At 43.7% G+C, this 25,094-nt stretch overlaps 1 protein-coding gene across 1 annotated transcript in view; it reads left to right on the forward strand.

Moving 5' to 3' along the window:
- The window catches only part of LOC147677808 (neural-cadherin-like), a 684,133-nt gene that overhangs the window by 562,146 nt on the left and 96,893 nt on the right, over positions 1–25,094 (forward strand). Inside the window, exon 29 of the mRNA XM_086945589.1 lies at positions 6,098–6,362. Coding sequence (XP_086801715.1) covers positions 6,098–6,362 — 265 coding nt within the window. The remainder of the gene's footprint in view (positions 1–6,097; positions 6,363–25,094) is intronic.

Below are 25,094 nucleotides of genomic sequence, written 5' to 3' on the forward strand. Positions count from 1 at the left end.
AACGCCAAAGTTATTAGACATAGAATTTTCAAAAGTTCCATAGAGAAAAAATCCTAACTATATATACCTACTGGCTATCGCCAGTAGGTAATATATATATATATATATATATATATATATATATATATATATATATATATTTTCAGCAAAACTCTTCAAAAGAGAAAACGCCGCACACTATTTCGATTGTTGATCTTTAGTTTATAACTTTTAGTTTGTAACCGTGATCAGGGACAGTTTGTTGTCCGAAACGCGTAGGTGGGGAACCTACAGAAAATAAACTAAAGAGCAACAATCGAAATAGTGTGCGGCGTTTTCTCTTGTGAAGAGTTTTGCTGAAAACATTACTTGCGAGGGTGTCCTGAACAGCACCAGCCACTTTTGCTCCTCTCATCTTGGGACATTATATATATATATATATATATATCTGCCCAAACAGTGAGAAGCACTCTGACACAGGCACTGGCTTCAAGCCCTTTATTGGTACAGGTACGATGAGCCTGCTGATTCCTTAAGCAGCTGTACACCACATACGCCTGACGAAGATACAAACTTCTTTCGCAGAGTGTTATGGGAATAGAAGTCCCAGCTGGAAAATTGTTCCATTTAAAAGTGACAAATGTACTGCCGGAAGATTGCAAGTCCATGAATGAGCCTCAGCAGGTGGGCGTATCTTTATCCTTGTGTCTGTGCCCCACGTAGCAGAACTGTAGAATTACAACTCCAGCGGCCCCCTGAGTTTGCGGGTGGTGCTTCTCGGCGGCAAGGCTGCCGCCAATATCTCATGCTCCAAGTCTGCCCAAACAGTGAGAAGCACTCTGCGAGGATTATAATGCACTTAAGAGTATATGGTATAGCGTTATCATGGAAACAGCTAAAGGACTTGGTTCCGAAAGCTGCAGACAGGCTCAGCTCATGCCAGAGCACTATCTCACATAATTCCAAGCACTCTGCTTCCAGGATTGTTAAGGCCTGCCTTAGGAGCGACATATAGGAGTATATGTGTCCATTTTAGGTTTAGATATAGGTATACTATATCTAAAGCAAAGGGTGATTACACCACCTTGACCCAGCTGATTGATCAGCCAGTTGTGTCAGATTTGGATGGCCAGCCAGGGGTGGCAAAATACATGCTGCAGCCCCTGGTAGGTTTTGGGTTCACTTATGCCCTAGGTACCTATGGTAAGCTGTACAAGGACTTACAAGAGTGACCCAATACCAATTGGTAAATGCACCTAAGGTACATGGATGTCAATTTAGAGAGAGAACAGCTAGGCTGTGGGTCTGATTATCAGGCCCACAGCCAGGGAAAGTCGTAAACCAGTGAAGCAAAAAGCAAAAATCTGGAGTGACCATTGGATTGCAGACCCTACTCTCCTACAGTCGGGACACTCGGCTACGAGATCCAGGGATGGTTCAGTGATCCTAGTGACTGAATCAGCCACCCGTCGCTCTTCTGGCTCTTCCAGATCCCCATCAAGATCCAGAAATCCTGCCCGCAGATCTAGAAGTCCTGCCCGCAGACCTCCCACTGATGGTGTGCAGTTGTCTCCCAGATGGAATATGCCTCTGCACAGTTGGCGAGACTCAGGGGCTACAAGACAGCTGCAGGAATATGTCAGCCCAGTACACCGATCTCCTCTGCAAAGACTGGTCGAGGAATTGGACAGTCGCAGCCCTCCCAGGCACAGAGAAAGATCGCCTGTGAGGCTAGCTGCATCTTGTTCTCCTGCACCACAAGAACGCTCAGGGAGGTCTCACGAGAGGAGGCGCACTCGTTCCCCTAGATGGGAGGTACCCACCAGAAGATCTCGCGAAAGGAGAGCTCGAACACCAGCTACTTCTCCTACCTCCTCTACCCGCTCTTCCATACGGGATTACTCCCCCGGGATTACTCCCCCACTTTGGTTGATAGCCCTGCCTCTAGGGTTTCCCCGGTGGACGATGTCAACACCTATCATGATGTCCTACAGAGGGGTGCACTGAAATTAAACATCGAGCTGTCTGGGCCACAGGTCTCCACAACAGTGATCTTTAAGACCCTTCATCAAAAGTCGGGATCTCGTCCAGTGCTACCGTTGGTCCCAGGGATCATGGATCCTGTCAATGATGTGTTCCTGGCTCCAGCATCGGTAAAAGCGGTGCCGGCTCGCATCCAAAAGAAGTATAAGGCCGCACCCTCTGACGCGATCTTTGTAAAAGCGGACCCGCCCGCCGACTCAGTAGTCGTGGCGGCAGCACGAAAAACCCACTCAGTCTCTCCCTCCTCCTCAACTCCTCCTGACAGCAAGTTGCAAGACTCGTGGGGCCACAAGGTCTGCAGTTCTGCCGCTTCGACGCTGAAGGTTTCTAGCGCGGCTGCGCTTTTAGGCATGTATTATAGAGCCTTATGGGACTCAATGGAGCGTTATAAATCAAAATTGCCTAAGGAGGACCAACAAGACTTCGAGGAGACCCTGACGGAAGGAAGTCTGGTGGCTAACCAGATAATTAGCACTGCTGCAGATGGAGCAATACTGGCGGGACATACATATGCCCATGGGGTATGTGCCAGACGTTCATCGTGGCTGCGCCTGACAGGCCTCAAGCCCGATGCGCAACAGCGCATTCTGAACCTCCCGTTTACCGGATCATCTCTCTTTGGCCAGCACACGGACAACAAGATGAGTCGGATGAAAGCTGAGCTCGACACCGTCAAGGCAGTCGGCTTAGAAGAAAAAAAGAGAGTTTAATTGCCGTTTCAAGTCCAACAAAGGCAGAGGGGCTCAACAGAGGGTTCAAACCCCTCAGTTGTCCCAAAACAAGACCCAGAGCAAGACCAAGTTTCGAGGTGGTAAGGCCAGCCTAGGTAGAGGAGGTCACCAGCAGTCCTCTTCCTCGACGAGAGGAGGAAAACAATGAGCACTGGCTTCCTCTGGCGTATATATATATATATATATATATATATATATATATATATATATATATATATATATATATATATATATATATATATATATATATATATATATATATATATATATATATATACACAATTGCAGCCAAATTCCCAATAGAGCTGGATTATGCTGTAAAGAATTTCCACCATACATGAAACATATGCATTAGAAACATGAAAATGAATATTATATGATATATATATGATATTATATGATATATATATATATATATATATATATATATATATATATATATATATATTCCAACCGGAGGTTGCGGCGCTTCCACAACAAACCCAGTGCGCAGACACAGATGGATAAATCCACAGCCAGACTTTTTTAAAGGTATTTTCTTCGTCCTTTATTTCATCAACGTGCAGAGGTGCAACACACTGCCAAACAGAAGCGTTTCGGGCGTGAACGCCCTTGCTCACTGTCCATATATATATATATATGGGGCACATATAATATAGTGTTTCCGGGGTCCCGCGCATGGGCGGGAATATTCTAATGCTTATGACTTTGATGAGGATACCCTTGGAAGAGAACTAGGATTACAGGTAAGTAACTAATCCTTACTTACCTTGGGTAACGATATATCTATAAGAAACAGTAGTTAGTATTAGATTCCTTACCGCCCCACCCATCCTCCCCGTTCTGCGAACCGATATCTAGAGTTAAGGTCATCCCCTTTCAGGCCCAATTTCAATGGCACCAGTGTTGGTTTTTAACATGGCTCTGCGTTTCTGGCGCAGAAAAGCTGTGTCTAAGAACTGACGTCAGCACGCGGAGGTGGCGTCTAAGTACTCTGACAATGTCATCACGGCACCTACAACGCCGACAACGGACGCGGAGCCGCAGACAACGCCTACCGATGCGTAAGGGTACTGCTACGCAAAAATCTCCGGATCCAGTTTGACGCCTGGGGATATTCTAAGGTAAGGAATCTAATACTAACTACTGTTTCTTACAGATATATCGTTACCGAAGGTAAGTAACTTGTTCTACACAATCCAATTTTATGCAATCTAATATCATTCATCTGTTCAAACTGAACACACTCTTTAAGCAGACATTTCTTATGAAGAATTTCGGGGGGATTCGATTGTCTCAAACCCAAGAACCCTCTGAGATATGTTTTCTCCGTGATCCCCAGAGGATCAATATCAACATAACCCCAAATTTCACTGCTAAAAGTTGATATTGGGGTACACTTAGCCCTATAGACATCCAGCATGGTTTTTAACCCCTTCCACGCTGATGACGAGCTGGGCTCGTCATGGTGTAGCCTCCTCGCACGCTGATGACGAGCCCAGCTCGTCACGTAAAGTGCGGTTTTGAAAATCTCAGCGTGCAAGCGGAATTCCGCTAGCGCGCATGAGGTTAATGGCCTTTGACCTAGGTGGGAAGAAAATGTATTAACGCCAGCACAGGCTCTTATCAAATTAGCAGTGTTCTTCTTAAGTAGAGGTTGCCAATGAAGTTTAAAAACAATTAAAATACCTAAGTAACTAACATTTTCAACCTTGGACAATGTGTGGCTCTGCACAGAAAAAGTTAAACTTTTTGTATTTTTTGGTCCTAAAATAATTACATGAGACTTAACATTAGTGTGCAAATCCACAGTACTCATTAAGTCAACAAACAAATCTAAAAGCTGCTTTTGGGTTTTAGCAGTGTGGGCAATTAAACCAGCATCATCTGCCTAGCCCCTGGCTCTTGTAACGTCTATGTCCGGTACCGTGAGTGCTTTTTCAAGGCGATTAACATACATAATAAAAAGAAAGAGGGCCAAAATACAGCCCTGTCGGACCCCCTTCCTGAGTACAAAGTGCTTAGTACATTCGCCATTGCCACTATAGCGCACTGAAACTGTCAAACCGCAATGGAGGTCCCTGAGGAAATTAACCAGAGATGCTAGGTATTTCATGCATGCTGGCTAATATGTGAGGTCTAATAAGTGTTGCCAAATATGTACTGACTTATACATTAGTCAATACATATTAGCCTACATACATATCGGGTAGTGTGTATTAGGTGAATTATATTGTCTGGTTTGTTAGAACCAATATATAATGACTTAAATACTTTGAATACATTTTGTTTTATTTGATAACTGCTGTCTGAAATATATATATTCACCAGCTATCTTTAAGCATTGGCTGATCTGCTTTGATGTATTAGCTGATTTGTTAACTAGTATATATTCGGTTATGCGTGTTGCCTTAAAAGCATTTACTAGGTTTTAGTGGCTGTATTTATTGGCTGATACATGCAGACTGAAATTTACTTGTTGACAAGTACTAGCTTGAATATTTTGGATGATGAGCGCATACTGGTTGTCAGATATGTGCTGATGAGTATTGATTGATATATGTTGTCTATTATGCGTGCAGGGATATGTACAAACTGATAGGTACTTACTGATGTGGATTGAACAATACATATTGTCCTAGCTATAGTGGATGATGTGTATTAGTCATATGTATATGCCAACATATGCAGACGCAGACAAATGTAGGCCGACAGGTATTGGCTGTTGTGTGTTGGCTGATAAATAGTGGCTATGTCTGTTGATTGATATTTATTGACTGATATGATATTTATTGCCGGCTATATCGTGGCTAATATGTGTTTTCTGATGCACGTTGGTGTTTATATGCATGGGTTGATATGTGAGACTTACCAGGGTATTGGTAGTTCAAAGTGGTCTTATCTTCAAGATGTCCAGATATTGGGTACTATTCTGACAGTAAATATGATGTCATTTTATTTGCTTGGATATTTGCTTGGATAAAGGACACTCACCTTACAGGCACATGGTTTTAGGGAAACCCACAGAAAATGTCCATTAACACCACATTCATACAGTACATTGTAAAAGTAATGATGACTGGAGATCAGTAAGTATATCCCAGGACAGCAATTCCTATTACACTTATAAGAGCATATAGATGCCCCACCATTAGCCCATTGGTCTCACTTGTCCAACAATTAGTCCAGCTACTAACACTGACTAAACCGTTCCTTACAGTGTGCTGCAAGCATCACACAACAAAATGCTGGAGTAGGGACCCACTGACATATACAAAGGGAAGTGCAGGACAAAACACTATACATTTTGCAATCTAAAAAAGAGAACTCTGATATTGTCACAGGTGCTGCAAGGATTGCTGGTAGTTTCCTACAACCTTGGAGATGGTGATTACAGAATGCAGCTTCCTTCCTTTTCTATCGACAATGGAGAGTGGCACTCAGTTACCCTGGAGCGCTTCGACAATGAGTTCATTCTGCGCCTCGACGGTGGAGGAGGAAAGAGAGAAGTAACAAAGTTATTAGGAGACTACAAAGAAATAGTGATTGATCCTAACAGTCTGGTTATTGGGAACCTTTATCACACACAGCTGAATGCAAGCTTTCAAGGTGAGTTTTCTCTACGCATGGATTGCTTGTTACAAAAAACTCTTTCCTGCACGAATATGCATGGTAATAGGTTGTCAGGAATGTGGCCTGTCACCTATATATGCTTTCTAATACACCAGATAGCTACTGGTACACTCATGATCATATAAAAACATTATTCAGTTGTAAACTGTAATACATATCACATACAGTAGTAGATGCATCAATAGCGTTCTTTGGACTTTCTCAGGAATTTGCTACTTGAGGGTTCTTAGGTTTCTCATCAGCATAATGTTTTTATAATCATGCTTTCACAGCGAACACACGTTTTGTGCCAGGATCACTTTTTTCAGGGCCATAGCTTCCACAGTACCACAATGTATCTACGTTTATCAGTACATTGATAACATATCTTAAAATAATTCTACACACTTATCTATCTTGTGAATCTGCACACAAGTCACTCTTATTTAATTTTAGGGGTTTATGCCTTTTATGATAAAGTTATTTACACACAAGCAATTATTTAAAATGGAACATTTTATACATTACACATCTTGTATTCAAATTAAAAGCCTTTGCATATTACACATATTTTCTTACATATAATCATAGGAGTTAATATATTTAGTTATGATTAGAGGACACTAATAACTGTCTCACACAGATTCCAAGACTACTTGTACACAATAGAAGATCTACAGATTATTGCATTATTTTGTAATTTTATCATAATGTAGACAACAATTTTCTATCATTTTTATTCATTTTATGATTATTTATATTGTTTGCAGCACTCTCCTCTGCAGTTAGCTTCCCCGCCTTCAGTCTAATCTGCCTGAGGTCTTCAATCAGTCTTAGCATCAGTTACACAAATTTCTATGAGGCAGAAGTATCTTTGATTTGCAACAATACAGCAATCATCTTTTACATACCTGGATAAATATCCCATGGTTAATAATGATTTTGCATTTGGTCCACAACTCAGTGACTGATTGCCCAATCTTTCCTCTGAATTGTTTTTATTACAATATCACTGTTTTTCCTCTATCATCAAAATAGGACAAATAGTGGCATATCAAACCAAGATGGATTAAGAACCTAATCATCTTTGACTGGATAAAATACTGAATGGATCCCTCGTACAACTTATGGTCGAAATTAAATCATATAAATTTGATTCCACATCTGGGTGTTGTCACAACAAACCTAAAAAGCCTTCAGACGTCAGTTGAATAGCCTTTATACATCTATAAATGATCATTTCAGGACACAATCAAATGTGAGAGGTTGTAATTGGAAGCAAACATCTGCTTAACAGCATGCATGACTTAAAAACAGCATGAAATATTTTGACTAATAAGAAAGATATTTTCAATCCAAACTCACTTAGCGTAAGTACACATATGACCATGTGGGGAAGGCCCTGTGCATGACAGCAAACTTACATCTTACTGGTTATTAATATTTGTACTTCCCAGTGACAGCCTACTAACCATTCAATATGTCAGGCCACTTCCATGTTGGGACAGACTGTACTGTGAATGTAGTAGTGTAATGAACACCATTTTCAATATATGCAAAGAAGTGTTCAACAGCAAATAGACAACAATAGTCTTACAAAATCCTTTGTGCCTGAAAGTGCAGACCGGGCCCTCAATATTCCTAATACTTTATGTAATATGAGTACGATTGAGTTCAATTACCAATTTACCACGTAATCCACGTTTCAGCACTAGGATCTCCTTTCTTCCCATGATGAATCTGTGAATATAGTATTAGTAGTCAAAGAGCAACATTTTACATTTCAAAATATAAATTGTATCAACAGTTTAAGTTCAGCCTATGATGAGAGTTGGGATACGTTTTTATAACGTTTATGCTCATTAAGAGATTAGTAAAGGTTTTCTGTTTATTTCATCTTTATTTCAGTACGTCCATAAATCAAATAAATTTACAGAAATCTCATCATGAAGTTTGGTTAGATTAAAGCCTCAAATATTTCATTAAGCAAGTTCCATAAAGGAATAGGTTCCGATTCCTAAGATCAAAGTCAGAGTTTTAGATTTGTAGAACCCATTAAGGACTCCGAATCAAACTGAAAAGAATGAGGCTAGAGGAGCGTAAAGCTTCAAAGCTAAATTGGAACAGTAGAACTTCCCATATAGAGTAGCTAATAAGACTCAGTCAAGTGTCAATAAATCCAAATAGAGCAGCATACAGTTTCTGTAGCAATCTGTTGAAAATCAAATAGCAAAATGAAAGCAGTAGTAGCCACAACTGCCAGGGGTCCAGCAAGGGAAAAGGGAAAAATCTTTACATCCACCTAGGCACACTCACTAAAATAAAAGTCCGGAAAACCTATTAAAAACATCGCATCAGGCTTCTTCCTCCATGGACTAATAGGATGGCAACATTCTTTGGTAAGCAGGTTCAGCTCTTCTGTTCCCATGAAAATACATGCGACTTGCAACATTTTATGGCAAGGTTAGCTGCAGACAATCCTGCGTAGTTAAATTCTGGAGACATAAGGCTTAGTTCCAATAGGCATTTTAGCATAGGTCAGCCTTCTACATCTCAATCTGTTTCACTGTGAGAACAATGAACTACTAACTAAAAGGCAAATCACTGTTACTAATGCATTCCATTTAATACGAACAAGAATTACTGTCTATAATGCACAAGTTATTCCATTCAAATGTTATATGAAACAGGAGAAAATTGGAAGATCTTGACATTCATGAATAAAATGTTGCTTATAAAGTAATACATTTGTTAAACCGGTACATTCTGAAGTTAGAACGAACATCTTACTTTATCGTCAAGCTTCAAATTCACGTTGTGCACATTTCAGCAATACTAGGTTTGCTTCAAGTTAAAGAAAACTTCCTTCTTAGCTTTCGATGGCTTATACAGATAACTATGGCTGCCTATTTGCAAATCAGCATATTTCAAATGTGTGTCCTTTTAACATTACATTTTGCATTTATCTGTGCACATATCAGCTACTAAGCTAATTAATTTTTATGTTAATTAATAGACTTTCTTATGTCCAACAGCAAAACCAAATCTGACAAAATCCTTTAGGCCCATGTATCATGGTGGAGCTATTTTGAAACATGGGATTTTCATTTTCGATGATTTGTCACAATAAATTTGCAAACCAATCACTCAAGCATTGAAGTGAAGTATTGCACATTCTCATCGTACACCATTTGGTTTAACCTGCACATTTCCGTAAGAAAGCAGCTCAAGGCTGCAAAACTCGTGCCAGCTGTATCTAATTGGAAAAATATTAAAATATTGACATATTAAAAATTCACACTATGTGCAGATATTGCCAGAGGAACAAACTGCTTACCTATAGAATATACCCCATATGCCAGACTTGACCTGGAGAATTCTTTCAGCTGTGCTCCCACATGCAAATATGTGATGCAGCTCAGGTCTGCGTTGACTACATACTCCCCCACCTCTGAAATCACATACCAGAGGTCCATATAAACAACACCCCTGCAGGCTGATATCAGTTTAGACAATTTTTGGTGACTTTGTGCTGATCTTCAACTTGGTACTGTTTTAAATGTTAAATAGAGACACTCCACAGAACAGTGAGGTGGGATAGCAGTGAGGAATCTGTGGTTGGATATCCACCACAAAGAGCATTACTTGTTCTTCTAATGGATGCTTCTGACCACAGATTACTCCAGTATTGGAACTTTCATAGATTCACATGCCTGAATCATTCCCCGTCGTCGAGACAGGAGTCTCCGGTATATAAAAAAGCAATGCTTAGTAGTATAGCAAACTGAAAAGAGGCCGAGGCCCATTTCCCTTTTGCAACCCTTAGCCTTTGGTGTGTAAAAAAGGCCCAAACTTTTCCATGAACCAATCAGAGCTCCTCACCCTCTAGAACCTTCTGCCCCTCAGATTTTCTACCGCACGTTGTACTAGGGAGCCTCCTTTGAGCTCTGCTCAAACTCTTTACTTTTACAGTATTTTGACTGAGATATGAGCTGTGATAAAGGCTGAAGTCAAGGACGTCCAGTGCTAAAGACTCTGGTGTAATATCTCCTGTACGTTTCCTGCACGTCGCAGCCTGCCAGCCTTACCAGGACAAACGCCGACTTGGGTCTCTCTCCTTCACCACCGCGGGACTGCGAGGACCCAGGTGCGGCCGGTATCTGTGGCACTAGGCAACCTGGTCCTCGCAGTCTCTCCTTCACCACCGCGGGACTGCGAGGACCAGGTTACCTATCGCCACAGACACCGGCCGCACCAAGGACGAACAAGGCCGGGCCAGTCCTCTTTCAACGGCTTTTCCCATTCATTGATTCCTTGATAATTTGTATTTTATTGATTTAGTCAAGGTAACCATCTATAAAGCATACTGATAAGGAAGTCATTATGCCTTTGCGTTCAGGAAAAGATAGAAATGTTGCGCTTTCTTCCTCTGGAGGGATGGTTACTGGTACCCTGGATCAATTTTTTAAAAGGGCAACTATAATTATTGAAAAGGAAATAGCCCTCACTGAGAAGCGCTTATCCTTGGATTTAATTACAGGGAAGCGCTTATCGTTAGGTGCAATTGGGACTGTACTATCCCCTGTACCTCCGAGTCAGTTAGGTTGTGGTGCTAGCCCCAAGCAGGTAGTTGCCGCTGACTCTAATGCTGTGGGCTGCTCTATAATAATAACAATAATAATATAGAGCTTATAGAGCGCTCAGTAACGCCATCACGGCGTGTCCCCGCGCTGAAGCTGTCATATAGCTAATGTATCTCTTTTAAGCTTGGCTTCTAGTAATGGTAGTGTCACAGAGGTATCTAATCCTGTTTTGGTACATAGTTTTCCTCAAATAGCACAGAATCAGGGATCATTGATTGTTCCAATACATAATAAAAGGAAAAGAGGGGTGGTGCTTCCAAGGGGGCCCTGCTAAAATACAGAAGAAAAATAGTAGTATTACTCCGACCCCACTAGCTGTTGTCCATCCCCCTAGCCCGCTTATGGCTCCAATAGACTTATTAATCCCCCTCATGTATTGTTGATGATGATGGTGGTGGTCTTTTGGGAAAAATTGAAATTTTGGTAAAATCACTGATGCTTCCATTATTGGAGAGAATTAGGATGATTGCCTCCAAATTAGACCAGATCGAGAAGCAGGTCTTAGGAAATTCACATAAACTGGATAATATGCAAAGTGGTATGGCTAATAGAAAAATCCCCCAAACCAACGTAGAGGGTCTAGGATCGGGTAATGGTTCTAGGGCGAATCAACCGATCCTGGCTGCCAAGCCAAATAGCCAGCCTGACAAACCAGGCCAAAAGAGGCACCTAGTAGATAAAAATCTACCAGGCAGTTCTAAATCTGGGGTGAAGTAGGTCGCACCTAGTCAGCAGTCCATCCTTCCCTCAACAGAAGACGGTAGAAAGTCAAATGGTCATCAGCCTGCAAGTAATATCCCAGCTATTCCCAATACTGCTTCCCAGCTTAGTCGTGGTATAACTACCGGGCCCTTGGAGGTAGACCAGGCTATATCTAAAAAGCTAGCTGACCCGCTCAAAGACAAGGGAATAGCAGCCAATAGTAGGATGGGGAGTAAACTAACACCTGACTTGCCCCCTGAAGCTAATCCCTTAGTAGTTATTTTAGCGGGTGTGCCTACTTTGGGAGAGAATGTGAAGGAAAACTTTGCCTCACTCAAAAATAAGGTAGCTAACTGGCTCAATTTGAATAGGCCGCTGCCCTCCCATATTGTGAGTGAGATTGTAATGGTTAGGAGGACCCCATGGATTGGAAGAACAGTTAAAAGTATGAAGGTGACTGTATAGTGGTCACCTTTAGAGACCCTAGAACTGTCTCTCATATATGTGCTTGGTTAAACCAAGGAATGGATGGTATCATCCAGACATTACCACTAACCTTCTTTTACCCACCCTACTGTGCAGAGGCAGATAAGGGAAATCCTTTTGCATGGACAGGAGTAGTAAGGAGGGGAGTGAATAGGGGGACGTGGAATAGACCGGATCCTATGTCCTGGAATAGACCGGATCCTATGTACATAGCGGACATGTTCCTTATCTACAATCGTTTTAATTGTCTTGAGGCGGTAGATTGACTGAGCTCATCGCAAACGATAGGGTTGCATCAGGACCAGGAAGGGGTGGTAAGGGCCCCTCTAGAACAGCCAGAACCATTAAGCCAATCAGAGCCTAATTTTAAGGAGGTTTGCGACCCAAAAGGTAGTGTAGACTCACGTATGCAGGAGGATGTGAATAAGGGTGAGTTAAGTGGTCAACTTAGTCTTCCTGTGACAGGGAATGATAGTTTAAATCCCAACCTAGCACACCCGGGGGCTAGAGATGATGTATCCAGGGAAATGAATAGAATCCCCTAATTGGAACAAGCTAAAGGTCAGAGAGGGTATACATTTGCCTGTTGGAATATTGCAGGCTGGAACAGCAAAATAGGGTCTTTGGGTTGGAGAGACACTGTGGATAGTTATGACATCCTCTGCCTCCAAGAGACATGGAGTGTGGAAGACATAAGTTACGAAGGATTTGTCTCATTTAATCTACCAGCCCAAGGTTCGACCATGGGCAGAGCTAGAGGTGGTCTCCTGATTCTGCTGTCTATTAACCTCCCTGTGCAAGTTATTTTACACGAGAAGGTTGGATGTCATTCCCAACTGTTATGGTTGTGTCACAAAAATGGCTGTAACGTTTTATTGATCAATTATTATAATAACCTACCGGACTCATTACGCTTGACTGCAGTTAATGAATTGGAGAAGGCCATGGACAAGATCTGCCGGGCTAATCATGTTAATTTTGTATTTATCTGGGGGGGGATTTTAATGTTCAAATGTGTTCGTTATCATTAAGCAATGTATGTGGTTTCAATGATGAGAATGGTGATGGTTGTCTACACTTTACTCACAGCGTGTATGGAGAGTCGTTGAACTCAGTCTTAGCAAAATATGATCTAGTTGCTTTACAAGCTGCAAAGGATCGTGAGGGCAACATTGTCCCTACATTCACTGGGAGGAATGCCGCTACGGTTATTTACCATGTGTTGATCTCAGATAATATGAGTGGGTTTTGTGATACTTCATTCGTATTGGACCTTGCGATGAGTGGCCATAATTGTGTCACACAGGTATTAACTATTTGGGGCAATAAAGTACTAGCAGCTAAAACTGTGGTTACTGATGTTGTCCCAAGCTGACCAAATGGCCACAGGATTAAATGGAGGGGAGACAATTCTGATAACCTATTGGCTAAAATTGTGGTGGCCTGCTTGCCAAACCTCCATTGTTGCTTGGATGTGAATACTGACTCGAGGGACATTTTGATAAGTTTCAGCATGATCAATGACCTAATTGGTAACATTATGACTATCACTAAGTTTAGTAATAAGAAACCGAGGTCCGGATGGTTTGACACCGCTTTTTCGGAGTCACTGCGGAACTTAAAGAAGGCCCTAGCTAGCAGGTCCAGAGATAGGCTGATTATTAAAAATCTAAGGGTTGCTTACAAAGGGCAGATAAAGCGCAGGAAGCATGAATTGCAGGAGAAAGCATGGGACAAGCTGGCCAGGGCTGTCGAACTCTTAAGACAGTAAACTTTTTTGGGACACTGTTAACTGCCCCTTCCTTAAGAGCGATAACACGCCAGTCCTCACTGCTCAAGTTAGTGAGGATTGCTGGGTCCCACATTTTACGAGCATTTTCGACCCGGAAGGGGTGGGCGATTCAATTACCATGTTGGCCAATCAATGGCCTACCATCCCACTAGGCATTACTATTCCAGAGGTATAGCTTGCCATTAGACGTAGTAAGGGTGGGAAAGCCCCAGGCCCTGATGGGGTGCGCATCGACCTGTATAAGGCTGATATAAAATTATGGGGCCCCGTCTTGACCAAGGTTTTTAATGTGGTAGTTGAGTAAAGCACCCCACATACTTGGGGCGAATCTATAATTATTCCAATATATAAAAAGGGAGATAGGTCGGATGCGAATAACTACCGACCTATCTCCCTTTTAGACTCATCACTTAAAACGATGAGTCGAGTACTGCTGGCCAGGTTAGAGGAATGGGCGGAAGCTGGTGGCATCCTTGCGCAGTCCCAATTTGGGTTCCGTAAAGGCTTGGGAACCATAGAACTGTGCATAAGTTTAGACCTCCTAATAGGGAAGTATACGCACGCCAAGCTGGGTTCGTTGTTCCTCTGCGTCGCGGATCTTAGTAGCGCGTTTGATCTTGTTGACCATGCATTGTTATGGTCAACCTTGTTAGAGCAAGGCGCTCCTCCTGGGATTATTTATTTCTTGGCCAGATTATACTCAAAATTATCTGTCCGCATAAGATATGGCCAAGGGGGAGAATGTACGGATAGCGTCAGAGTAAATCTGGGCATAAGACAAGGGTGCGTTCTTGCGCCCCTTCTTTTCTCCCTCTTTATCAACGCAATTGACACTGAATTTAAGCAGGTCAGTTCTGATGCCCCACAAGCAGATGGTCTGGCTATTCCCGTTTTGCTTTATGCCGACGATTCGGTGCTCTTATCTAGAACTCCTTGTGGCCTGCAGAGGTTAACGGACAAGTTTGCGGGATTCATCAAGGGTAGGAAGTTAAAAATAAATAATACCAAAACTTTTATTATGCAGTGTGGGAAGAAAATGAGGAAGTTGAAACAATTTTATATATTTATTTATTTATTTATTGACATTTGTAGAGCGCGGCGAATACCCGTGGGCGTCTCGGCGCTAATTAAGGGATGGATCAGCAACTGGGGTAAAGAAGATATACAAGGCTATTGGTCAAATAACCACGTCTTTAGCTGTTTGCGGAATGTGAACAGGGAGGGACTTGCTCGGATATGTGCAGGAAGGGTGTTCCAGAGTCTAGGGGCGGCAACCAGGAAACGCCTGTCGCCCCAGGTGACTGTTCTAGTGCGAGGCACAGCCAAGAAGTTCTGAATAGAGGAACGAAGAGATCGGGTTGGGACATGATGGAGAAGATTCTGTTTGAGAAAGTGGGGACCTTGATTATTGAGTGACTTGTAAACAATACACAGCGATTTGAATTTGATACGGCTGCGTATCGGGAGCCAATGGAGATCCCTAATGATATTTGTAACTGGTGCGAACTTGGGGATCCCAGCCAGCATTCGTAGAGGATAAGAAAATAGAAATCGTAAAAAAATTCTGCTATTTAGGTATTACGTTTAGCAGTAATGGCATTTGGTCCCAAGAGATAATTAATGAGAAGGCCAAAATGTCTAAAAGTGCCCACAGAATTTTCAAATTTGCGACCAAGCTTGGGGACCGTCATATCCATGATATGCTGCACATCTACTGTTGCAGATGTGTTTCAATCGCATCATATGGATCCGGTGTTTGGGGGTATAGTCGTCACGTGGATCTACAGGTGGAGGAAAATTGTTTTATTAAAAAATTGTTATGTTTACCCAAATCAGTCTCAACTGAGATAACACACCAGGAATTGGGGTTGGAGTATTCGTCTGACTTAATCACCCTAAGGCCCTTGATGGTGTGGAGAGCAATCTGGATGAAGGAAGAAACTGGTTTTACCAGGAGTATTATTAGTGACTGCCTTCTCCTAGATAAATGCTCCTGATCCCATGGATTCATTATGTTGTGGCAACAGCTAGAGATGTATTTAATCTAGACGTCCAGGCTGACCCCGACAGCCTATCTGATATCCCCATGAAAGAGTTAAAGTGTCGTTATTTGAGTAAGAAAGCACAATCACAGAGAAATGTTAATATGCTGCTAATTACGTCACAATTCTATTATTCCAATGTGGTGACACCTGGCTTTCAAAATTATCTGAGGATAGTTACTAGACCATCCTCACTAGATTACGATTAGGAATCGTTCACCATTTGGTGGCATTCCCTCGTATGAAAAATCATCCTTCCTCACCCTGCCCTTATGACAAGGTTACTAAACAGAGCACTGTACACTTCCTATTTATTTGTGATCTTTATTTGCACCTTCGCATTGCTTATTTGAAACCTTTATTTAAAAAAAAGGCTGTAACAACGATAAAATCAACAATGAGCTTACTGTTTTCCCTAGAGGATCCTGATATCTGTTTCTTCACAGCTACATTTATTTTGAAATCAATGGCCGTTAGGAAAAGTATGGTCTTTTAATCTTCTAAGCTGTTTTTTAATTATTACGAGCTGCATCATGTTTACATTTTTATCAATGTTTTTTTCCTTTTAATTGGTATTTCTTAGTGATATTGGAACTAGAGTGTATCAGGAGGAATGTATTTTGTACATATTCTGTATGCTTTTATGATTGTTTTTTTAAATAATCGAATAAAGCTTTTGAAACGAAACTACTGAGATTTGATGTCTCTCATCTTCTAATTTCTTCTTATTGGAATTTCTTATTCATCTACCATGTCTGAGAAGGAGAAAAAGGGATTATTTAGAGCTTGTTCCACCTGCTCTAAGAAGAGACTTTATACAGATGACCCTCTCAAAGATTGCATATACTGCCTATATCTAGACTGTAAGGCAGCAGATTGTAAGGTATGTCGAACCTTTTCAAATAAAACCATGAGGGATCGTGAGGGAAGGCTGCTGATTTGGCTCCAGAAGGTCAAAGCAAGGAAAGAAATCCTCTCAAGTGAGAGTGAGGAGGAGTCTGTATTGTCTAAGAGATCTCAAAAGAGAAGTAGATCTCCTCAGACACATTCCTCAGAAGAAAGACCTGAGAAGGCCCCAAAAAAGACCACTCCAGGGTCTTCTGGGCGTAGTCCCTCAAAATCCCCTTCAGGTAAAGCTAAGGGGAAGACGGGTTCTGCTTCTGTGGTAAAGCAGGAGAAGTCCGCCTCAGAACCTCCAAAATCGCCTCATGGAGTCAAGATTACCATCAAGAGAACTTCCTCTGCGCCTTCTGAGGAGAAAGGAAGTGTTTCAGCGCTGTCGACGGGACCGTCGACGAAAAAGATGTCATCGTCGATGAAAAAACCATTGACGTCGTCGACGAGAAAAGAAGTAAAAGCTGGTGAGAAGACAGCGTCAACGCTTTCACCATCGATGGCGATATCGTCGACGGTTTCGTCGGTGACTAAGGCGTCCACGAGCGTTGCTGTGTCTTCATCGTCGACGGCAGCGTCGACAACGGCAGCGTCAACGAGGACAACGACGACGGCCGGAGCGTTGACGAAGACAGCGTCGACGGTAACTGCAATGTCGACGGTGGTGTCGACGACGATAACTTGGTCGGCGACGGGGATCTCATCGACGGGCTCGTCGACGACGGAAAAGACACCAGAGAAAAGATTGGTACCCTGGAAAAAGCCTATAACACCAGAGGTTACATCGCCGAGCAAAGTGTCTCCATTGGTTCCATCTCACCTGTTGGAAGAGGAAAATTCGGAGGAAGGGGATGACGAGGATCCTTATGGTTTTGCGAGTAGCCCTTCGCAATTACAGGTCAAGTACCAGGAGGTCGAGTCTGAGGAAGAATATGGGGGTCTTCAAGAGCATCCCCAAGAACAGCACCAATATCACCAACAGCAGCGTGAGGAGATGACGAGTGTACCATCCTCTTTGTCGAAAGACCTCCAGGGTATGTTGGAGGATTATAGAAGAAGATATCCAACGGCTCCAGCCACTCAGGGAAATCCAGAGGCTACTCCACGTCCACGGTCTGTACCAGGGACGCCAGTGCGTAGGAGAGAAATTTTGCCGGAGCCAACTGCTAGGTCTCCACCACCAGCGTCTCAACACGATACCTCGGATGATGACCACGAGGATGGAGAGATTGCGGAGCCAAGTGCAGAGTGGAATGACTATCTCATCCCCTCACCTCCAACTCCTACGCCAAAGCCAGTAGATTCTCCACTGGAGGACATTGGTGGTTTTCATAATTTAATGGAAAGAGCCACTAAGAGGTTTGCACTCACCATGACTGAGGGTAAAGCGGAATGCTTTTTATACGACTTTAAGGATTCGTTTTGCAAATCTGTGCGATCCTTGCCTATCGTGAGTCATATTTGGGAGGAAGGATTGAAGGTCATGGAGACGCCAGCTACGGTGACACCGGTTCTGGCCAGACTAGACAAAAAGTATAAGGCACCTACAGATGCACCAGCTTGTCTTTTGGGTCATCCCAAGCCGGATTCTGTAATTACTCAGGCGGCACAGCAGAAGTCCAGAAACCCGTCTGCTCCAAACACGACACCTCCAGACAGAGAGGGCAGAAGACTGGATAATGCAGGAAAACGTTTTTCCTTAATGTCGGCGCTGCTGGTTAAAGCCGCTAATGCCCTCGCGATCTTGGGATGGTACGACAGGCAAATGTAGTGTGACCTATCTCCATACATTAACCAGGTGCCGGAATCGGAGAAGCAGGAGGCTAGGAAGATTCTCCTGGAAGGGGAAAAGACTTCGGCTGAAGTCATAGACTGCACTATGGATATAGCGATGACGGCACTTAGATCTTTGGGAGGAGCAGCAGTACTGCGCAGGCAAGGATGGCTACGAGCAACGGCTTTTAGGCCGGAAGTTCAAAACAAGATTCTAGACCTCCCATTCAATGGAGAAGATCTATTTGGGAAGCATATTGATGATACTCTGCAGACCTTTTCGTGGCTCCAGAGGTAGAGGGCAGTCCTTGTATAGAGGAGGATATCAACAAGGGAGATATACCTCTTATTCTGCCTCATCGCAGCCCTACCGTCCGTACAATCAGCGTCAATCAGGGCGATATACTAAATCAGCCCCAAGAGGAAGGGGTGGCCGTCAGGGGAAGGATAACACCCGACGGCAATGACAACCTCCATCTTCCGGCTATGTCAACATTCCAAAGATCACGTGCTCCCCTGGGTGGAAAGATTGCTCACCATCTTCAAAATTGGCGGAAAATAACAACGGACCAATGGGTCCTCAAAATTGTTCAATTAGGTCACACCCTAGAATTTCTTCAAACGCCCCCTTGTACGCCACCGAGGCATCAGCGAGCCAACCATCTGCATCAACTCCAGCAGGAGATTCGGACAATGCTCCGAAAGGGAGCAATAAAACCGGTACCGAATGCCCAAGAAAACAAGGGGTTTTACTCCCGGTTTTTTCTTGTCAAGAAAAGCAAGCTCCAATGGCGTCCCGTTCTGGATCTCAGATCCTTAAATACCGATCTCAAAAAGCAATCTTTCAGGATGGTGTCTCTACAGGACATCCTTCCGTTATTGTACCCAGGAGATCATATGACTACATTAGACCTACAAGTCCCGTATTTCCACGTGCCGATCCATCCCGCACACATACAGTACCTTCGGTTCTTAGTAGCCGGAAGACATTACCAATTCACGGTACTGCCATTCGGCTTAAAGTCAGCGCCAAGAGTGTTCACAAAATGCCTGGCCCCAGTGGCGGCTGTGTTAAGGAAGCAAAAACATCAAATATTTCCTTACCTCGACGACTGGTTAGTCAAAGCTCCATCGAAAGCACAAGCCAGAGCGTCAACACAGACCTGCATAGATCTGTTCGCCAAACTGGGTTTGACTCTTCACGAAGGAAAGTCAAACCTCCAACCAGCAAGGGTGATCACATTTCTGGGGGCGATACTAGACACAGACTGCAACAAGGCATTTCCCTCCGATGAAAGGCAACTGAGGATTGTTTCCCTCTTCCAAGTCTCTTTCACTCCGAAGGTACAAATCCTTGCTGGGCATGATGTCATTTTGCATTACCCTTGTACCTCACTGCAGATTAAGGATGCGCCCATGGCAGGAACAGATCGATCTTCAGTGGCGTCAGGCGGAGGGATCCTTCGACGACACAATACAAGTGACACCAGTGATGGTGCAAGCAACGGCATGGTGGACGCAGAAAGAGAATGTATCTCAGGGTCTGATGTTTCTTTCAAGAGCGGCTCCATTAGTGGTGACAACAGATGCGTCCTTAGAAGGATGGGGAGCTTTCCTTCAGGATCTTCAGGTCAGCGGTCGTTGGAAGATACACGAGCAGCGATTACACATAAATCTGCTGGAACTCAGGGCGATCCGCTTAGCATTGCAAGCCTTCCTACCGCAAATACGAAGTTTGCCGGTGTTGGTTAGAACAGACAACACTACGGCGATGCACTATTTAAACAAGCAGGGGGAACAAGATCTCTCTCCCTATCTCAGGAGGCCCAGGAGATATGGGAATGGGCTCTTCGACAAGGAATATCATTGTCAGCGGAACACCTCCCGGGAGATCAAAGCGCCAAGGCAGATACTCTCAGCAGGCTCAAATCGTCCTGCCACGAATGGGAGCTCGACCAGGGGACCCTGGACAGCATCTTTCAAAGGTGGGGAGCACCAATAGTGGACCTCTTCACCACAAGAGAGAACAGGAAATGCCGGTGCTTCGCAAGCTGGCTTCCCCAGAAGGGATCTTGGGGGAATGCGTTTTCCATGGCATGGTCCGGCGTCTTTGCCTACGGTTTTCCTCCAATTCCTCTTCTCCCCCGCTTACTGGTGAAGATCAAGAAAGAGCCGTGCAGGCTGATCCTAATAGCCCCGTGGTGGCCCAGACAACACTGGTTCACGGAACTCCTGCTGCTGTCAAAGGACCGTCCAGTTCGGCTGCGACCAATTCCATCGCTGTTGACAATGTCCAGAGGTCAGGTGCTCCATCCGGACCCGAAATCCTTGCGATTAGCAGCCTTTCTCCTGAACACTGTGAGTTTAGTCATCTAAACATCTCACACGAATGTAGGAGTATCCTGTCCAAAGCTAGAGCAGACAGTACCAACAAAACCTACAGGATGAAATGGAAGAGGTTTTGTCTGTGGTGTAAGAGGCATGACACTCACCCTTACTGCTGCACCTCATCAGATTATTCCTTACATTCTGCTGTTGGCGAAGTCAGGATTGGCACACGCTTCCATCAAGGTGCATTTGGCTGCTTTATCCCCCTACAGGAGGTCTTCATCGGGCCCGTCCTTATGGTCATCAAGGATCATCAAACAGTTTATGAAGGGTTTATTCAGGGTCTTTCCTCCAGTAAAACCTCCACCACCACTATGGAATCTCAATATAGTACTGTCACAATTGATGAAACCACCGTTTGAGCCGATACACAGAGCGGACCTTAAGTTCTTGTCCTGGAAAGTGGCTCTTCTCATTGCACTAACTTCAGCGAGAAGAGTAGGGGAACTGCAAGCGCTCACTATTCAGGAGCCTTTCTTACAGTTTCAGGAAGATAGAATGATTCTTAGGACTAATCCGAAATTCATTCCGAAACTGCCAACTGATTTTCATCTGAATGAGCCGTTGGTGTTAAAACGTTTCTTTCCTCATCCGTCAACACCGGCGGAAAGAGTGTTACACTCACTAGACGTTCAAAGATGTATGAAGTTCTACTTGAAGGAAACTAAGAGCTTTCGCAAATCTTCTCAGCTCTTCGTCGCTTTCAGCGCACCCAGGAAAGGTTTCACTTTATCAAAGAGGGGAATTGCCAGATGGATTTCCAGTGCAATTGTCTACTGTCATCAAGCTGCTGGCAAACCTCTAAATGCACGAGTTTGTGCTCATTCCACGAGGGCAGTGGCCACATCCACTGCACTATTTGGAAAAGTGCCAATCCAGGATATCTGCAGAGCAGCGACCTGGGCATCTACGCACACCTTCACCAGGCACTACTGCTTGGAGGCAGCCGCAGAGTCAGATGCGGCAGTGGGAGAGGCGGTACTGCGGAATATCATCCAGTAACGGTGAACCTTCTTTCCATCCCTCCATCCGTAATTTCTTTTGTTTTACAAAGTCACATTTTATATGTTATGCTTGGTTTTTCAAGTAGTATTACATGATTATGAAATGTATCAGAGAAATGTGCTTTGTAATCTCACTGCTCGCTATTCTGATTCAGGCATGTGAATCTATGAAAGTTCCAATACTGGAGTAAGAAAACAAGTTACTTACCTGTAACTTTAGTTCTCCAGTATTGGAAGCTTTCATAGATTCACATGCACCCACCCTCCTCCCCTGAGAGGCTCACCTTGGATTTAGCACCACAAGTGTTGTTGATGCACAAGTGCTCGAAAATCTGAGGTGCAGAAGGTTCTCTCAGGAGTGTTCTAGAGGGTGAGGAGCTCTGATTGGTTCAGGGAAAAGTTTGGGCCTTTTTTACATAACAAAGGCTAAGGGTTGCAAAAGGGAAATGGCCTAGGTCTCTTTTCAGTTTGCTATACTACTAAGCTTTGCTTTTTTATATACCGGAGACTCCCGTCTCGACGACGGGGAATGATTCAGGCATGTGAATCTATGAAAGCTTCCAATGCTGGAGAACTAAAGTTACAGGTAAGTAACTTGTTTTCTTCCTCAACTTTAGCATATATATCAAAGCAGTAACTCCCAAAGGTGGAAGTGATGGGGAGTGGATTCAGACCAAAATGTCCTGCCAGACCTAGTGAGAGAAATTACTCTTGTTGGACCTGGCTGTCAAGGCAGTGGTGTTCCGTAAATATATGTACTGATGCCCATGTCACAGCATGGTAGATAGCAAGAACAGGCACACCTTATGCTAATATAGTAGCGCAACCCTGACACTGGTGGCATGGGTTCTCAGCAATCGAGGTCTGCTTTTTGGCCAGTGTGTAGCAGATGTAAATGCAGCGGACTATGCACCTCAGCAGGGTCTACTTTTGCACAGTCATCCCTTTTTTCACTCCAGAAAACCCCACAAAGAATCGACTTGATGGACCTTGGTAGGATCAATATACAAATTGAAAGCCCTTTTGGGGTCCAACCAATGGTGTTTATCCTCCTCTTTCAAGGGTTCAGGGGGAGCAAAGACCTCTGGCAGGTTGTTCAACTGCCCAACTGGAAGGAAATGAAAACCTTTGCTATAAAAGGGCAGTCCGAGTCCTCAGCTCCAGTTTGTCGCAAAGAGGGTGATGTTGTACAGGGTAGGTACGCTGAAAGTGCCTGCAGTTTGCTAAAGTGACAAGCTGACAATCAGAATAGGAAGACAGTTTTCAGGATCAAAAGGCACAGCAAGCAACTATGCATCAGCTTGACTGGTATACATGTAAGAAATGCCAAGACTGAATTAACGATTTTGAGGGGGGCGGGGGGGGGGGGGGGGGCTGTGGGTCAAATATTTAAATATACCAAATAACAACTGGTGATTTAAACAGCTTGTCTGAAAAATGTAGAGAGGCAGGTAAAAACATTTTATAGTGCCCACTGCAAGGTATTGCTGGGTTAATGAAAGACCAAACAACAGAACTTCCAAAAGCTTAGCCTGTAAGGGGGGTCAGTGTTTTGTGCCCCACATCGGGCAACAAACTTGACCCAATGCCTAGCATAGATAGATTTAGAGGAAGGGCTTCTAGAAGCAAGAATGAAATGAATACCTCAGATATCAACTTAATCAGTTAAATGGCACTGCTCAATCTCCACGTATGGTGGTTTAAGTTTGCGGAGATTCAGATGAAGGACTCTGCCTTGTTGCTGAGACAGAAGGTCCTCCCGAATTTGTTGCCTGATCAGAGTCCCATTTCCCATTCTTAGGACTTTCAGGTACCATACTCATCTGGCCCAGTCCAGAGCAATTAGGATGAGATGGGCATTGCTCATTCTTGATCTTCGTCAGAACTCAGAGCAGGAAAGATAGCAGTGAGAAGGTGCATAGGAGTCCCTCATTCCATTCCAGCCAGATAGTGTCTCTTCCCAAACTTCTAATGCTCAAACCATTGACACTGAGAGCTCAACTTTGGTAAACAGGTTTAGCTAGGACTTTCCTCGCTGATAGAATACGTGCTGCACCATCATTGGTACGCAATTGTTGGGATGCAGGGGCCACTCATGATCTGTCAGTGGACGTCTTCTTAATTCATCTGCACTAGCATTCAGGGCCCCCGGTAGGCGGTTGGCTACTAGAAAGATGTTCTGCTACTACAGCCACCTCCAAAAATGTAAAACCTCTTAGCACAGGCTCCACAATGCCACTCTGTGGTGTCAAATACAGAAACTCCAAGGTATGTAAATACAGGAACTTCAGGCAACAACTGTGGTACTGTAGGATGGGTGTATGAAAATGTGCTTCACGCAAAACACAGGAACACCATTGAGTCCTCTGGATCTTTGACAGATAGAATCTGTGCCAAACATGAGCACAGATTCTATCTGCGTATCTGCCCACATGACCATTTTGGACTTGCCCTTCCACAAGTTGGTATTTAGAGGCTGAAGGTCAAGGCACGCAAAAGAAAGAGATGCACTTCCTGCAGTATGATGGATGGATGTGCCTCCATGATTCATGACTGGTGCAGGAGGAAGGTAGGTTGGAGATCAAAATCAAATGCAGGACGTAGCCCCTTTGAACAGTCTGTGACGCCCATCTGTCATACATGGTGGCTCGCCAGTATGGGAGGAAATAATGAATCCTGCCACACTCTGGTTAGTCATGAGTCATTGAAAACAAAATAAAGTTGCATTGTAGCAAGAGGATGAGGAGTTGAAGGAATGATGCCACTGTTGTCATGTGTGATGTCAGCACAACATGCATGGTCTCAAAGTTCTGGGCTGGCTGCTTCTGTGCTGGCTGGAAAGGCTGCAGTTATGTACAACCAGCTTCCTTGAATGGACCCTAAATTTGTGGAACTGATGGGGAGTCAAAAATCCCAAGGAATGTGTTGTGGCCCCACTCTCTATAAACAGTTCCTGGGCATACTCCTTCTGTTCAAAGTCTGGCACCATCAAAAGGCATGTCCAT

Source organism: Lissotriton vulgaris, chromosome 12 (assembly GCF_964263255.1).
Source record: "Lissotriton vulgaris chromosome 12, aLisVul1.2, whole genome shotgun sequence".
NCBI lineage: Eukaryota > Metazoa > Chordata > Amphibia > Caudata > Salamandridae > Lissotriton > Lissotriton vulgaris.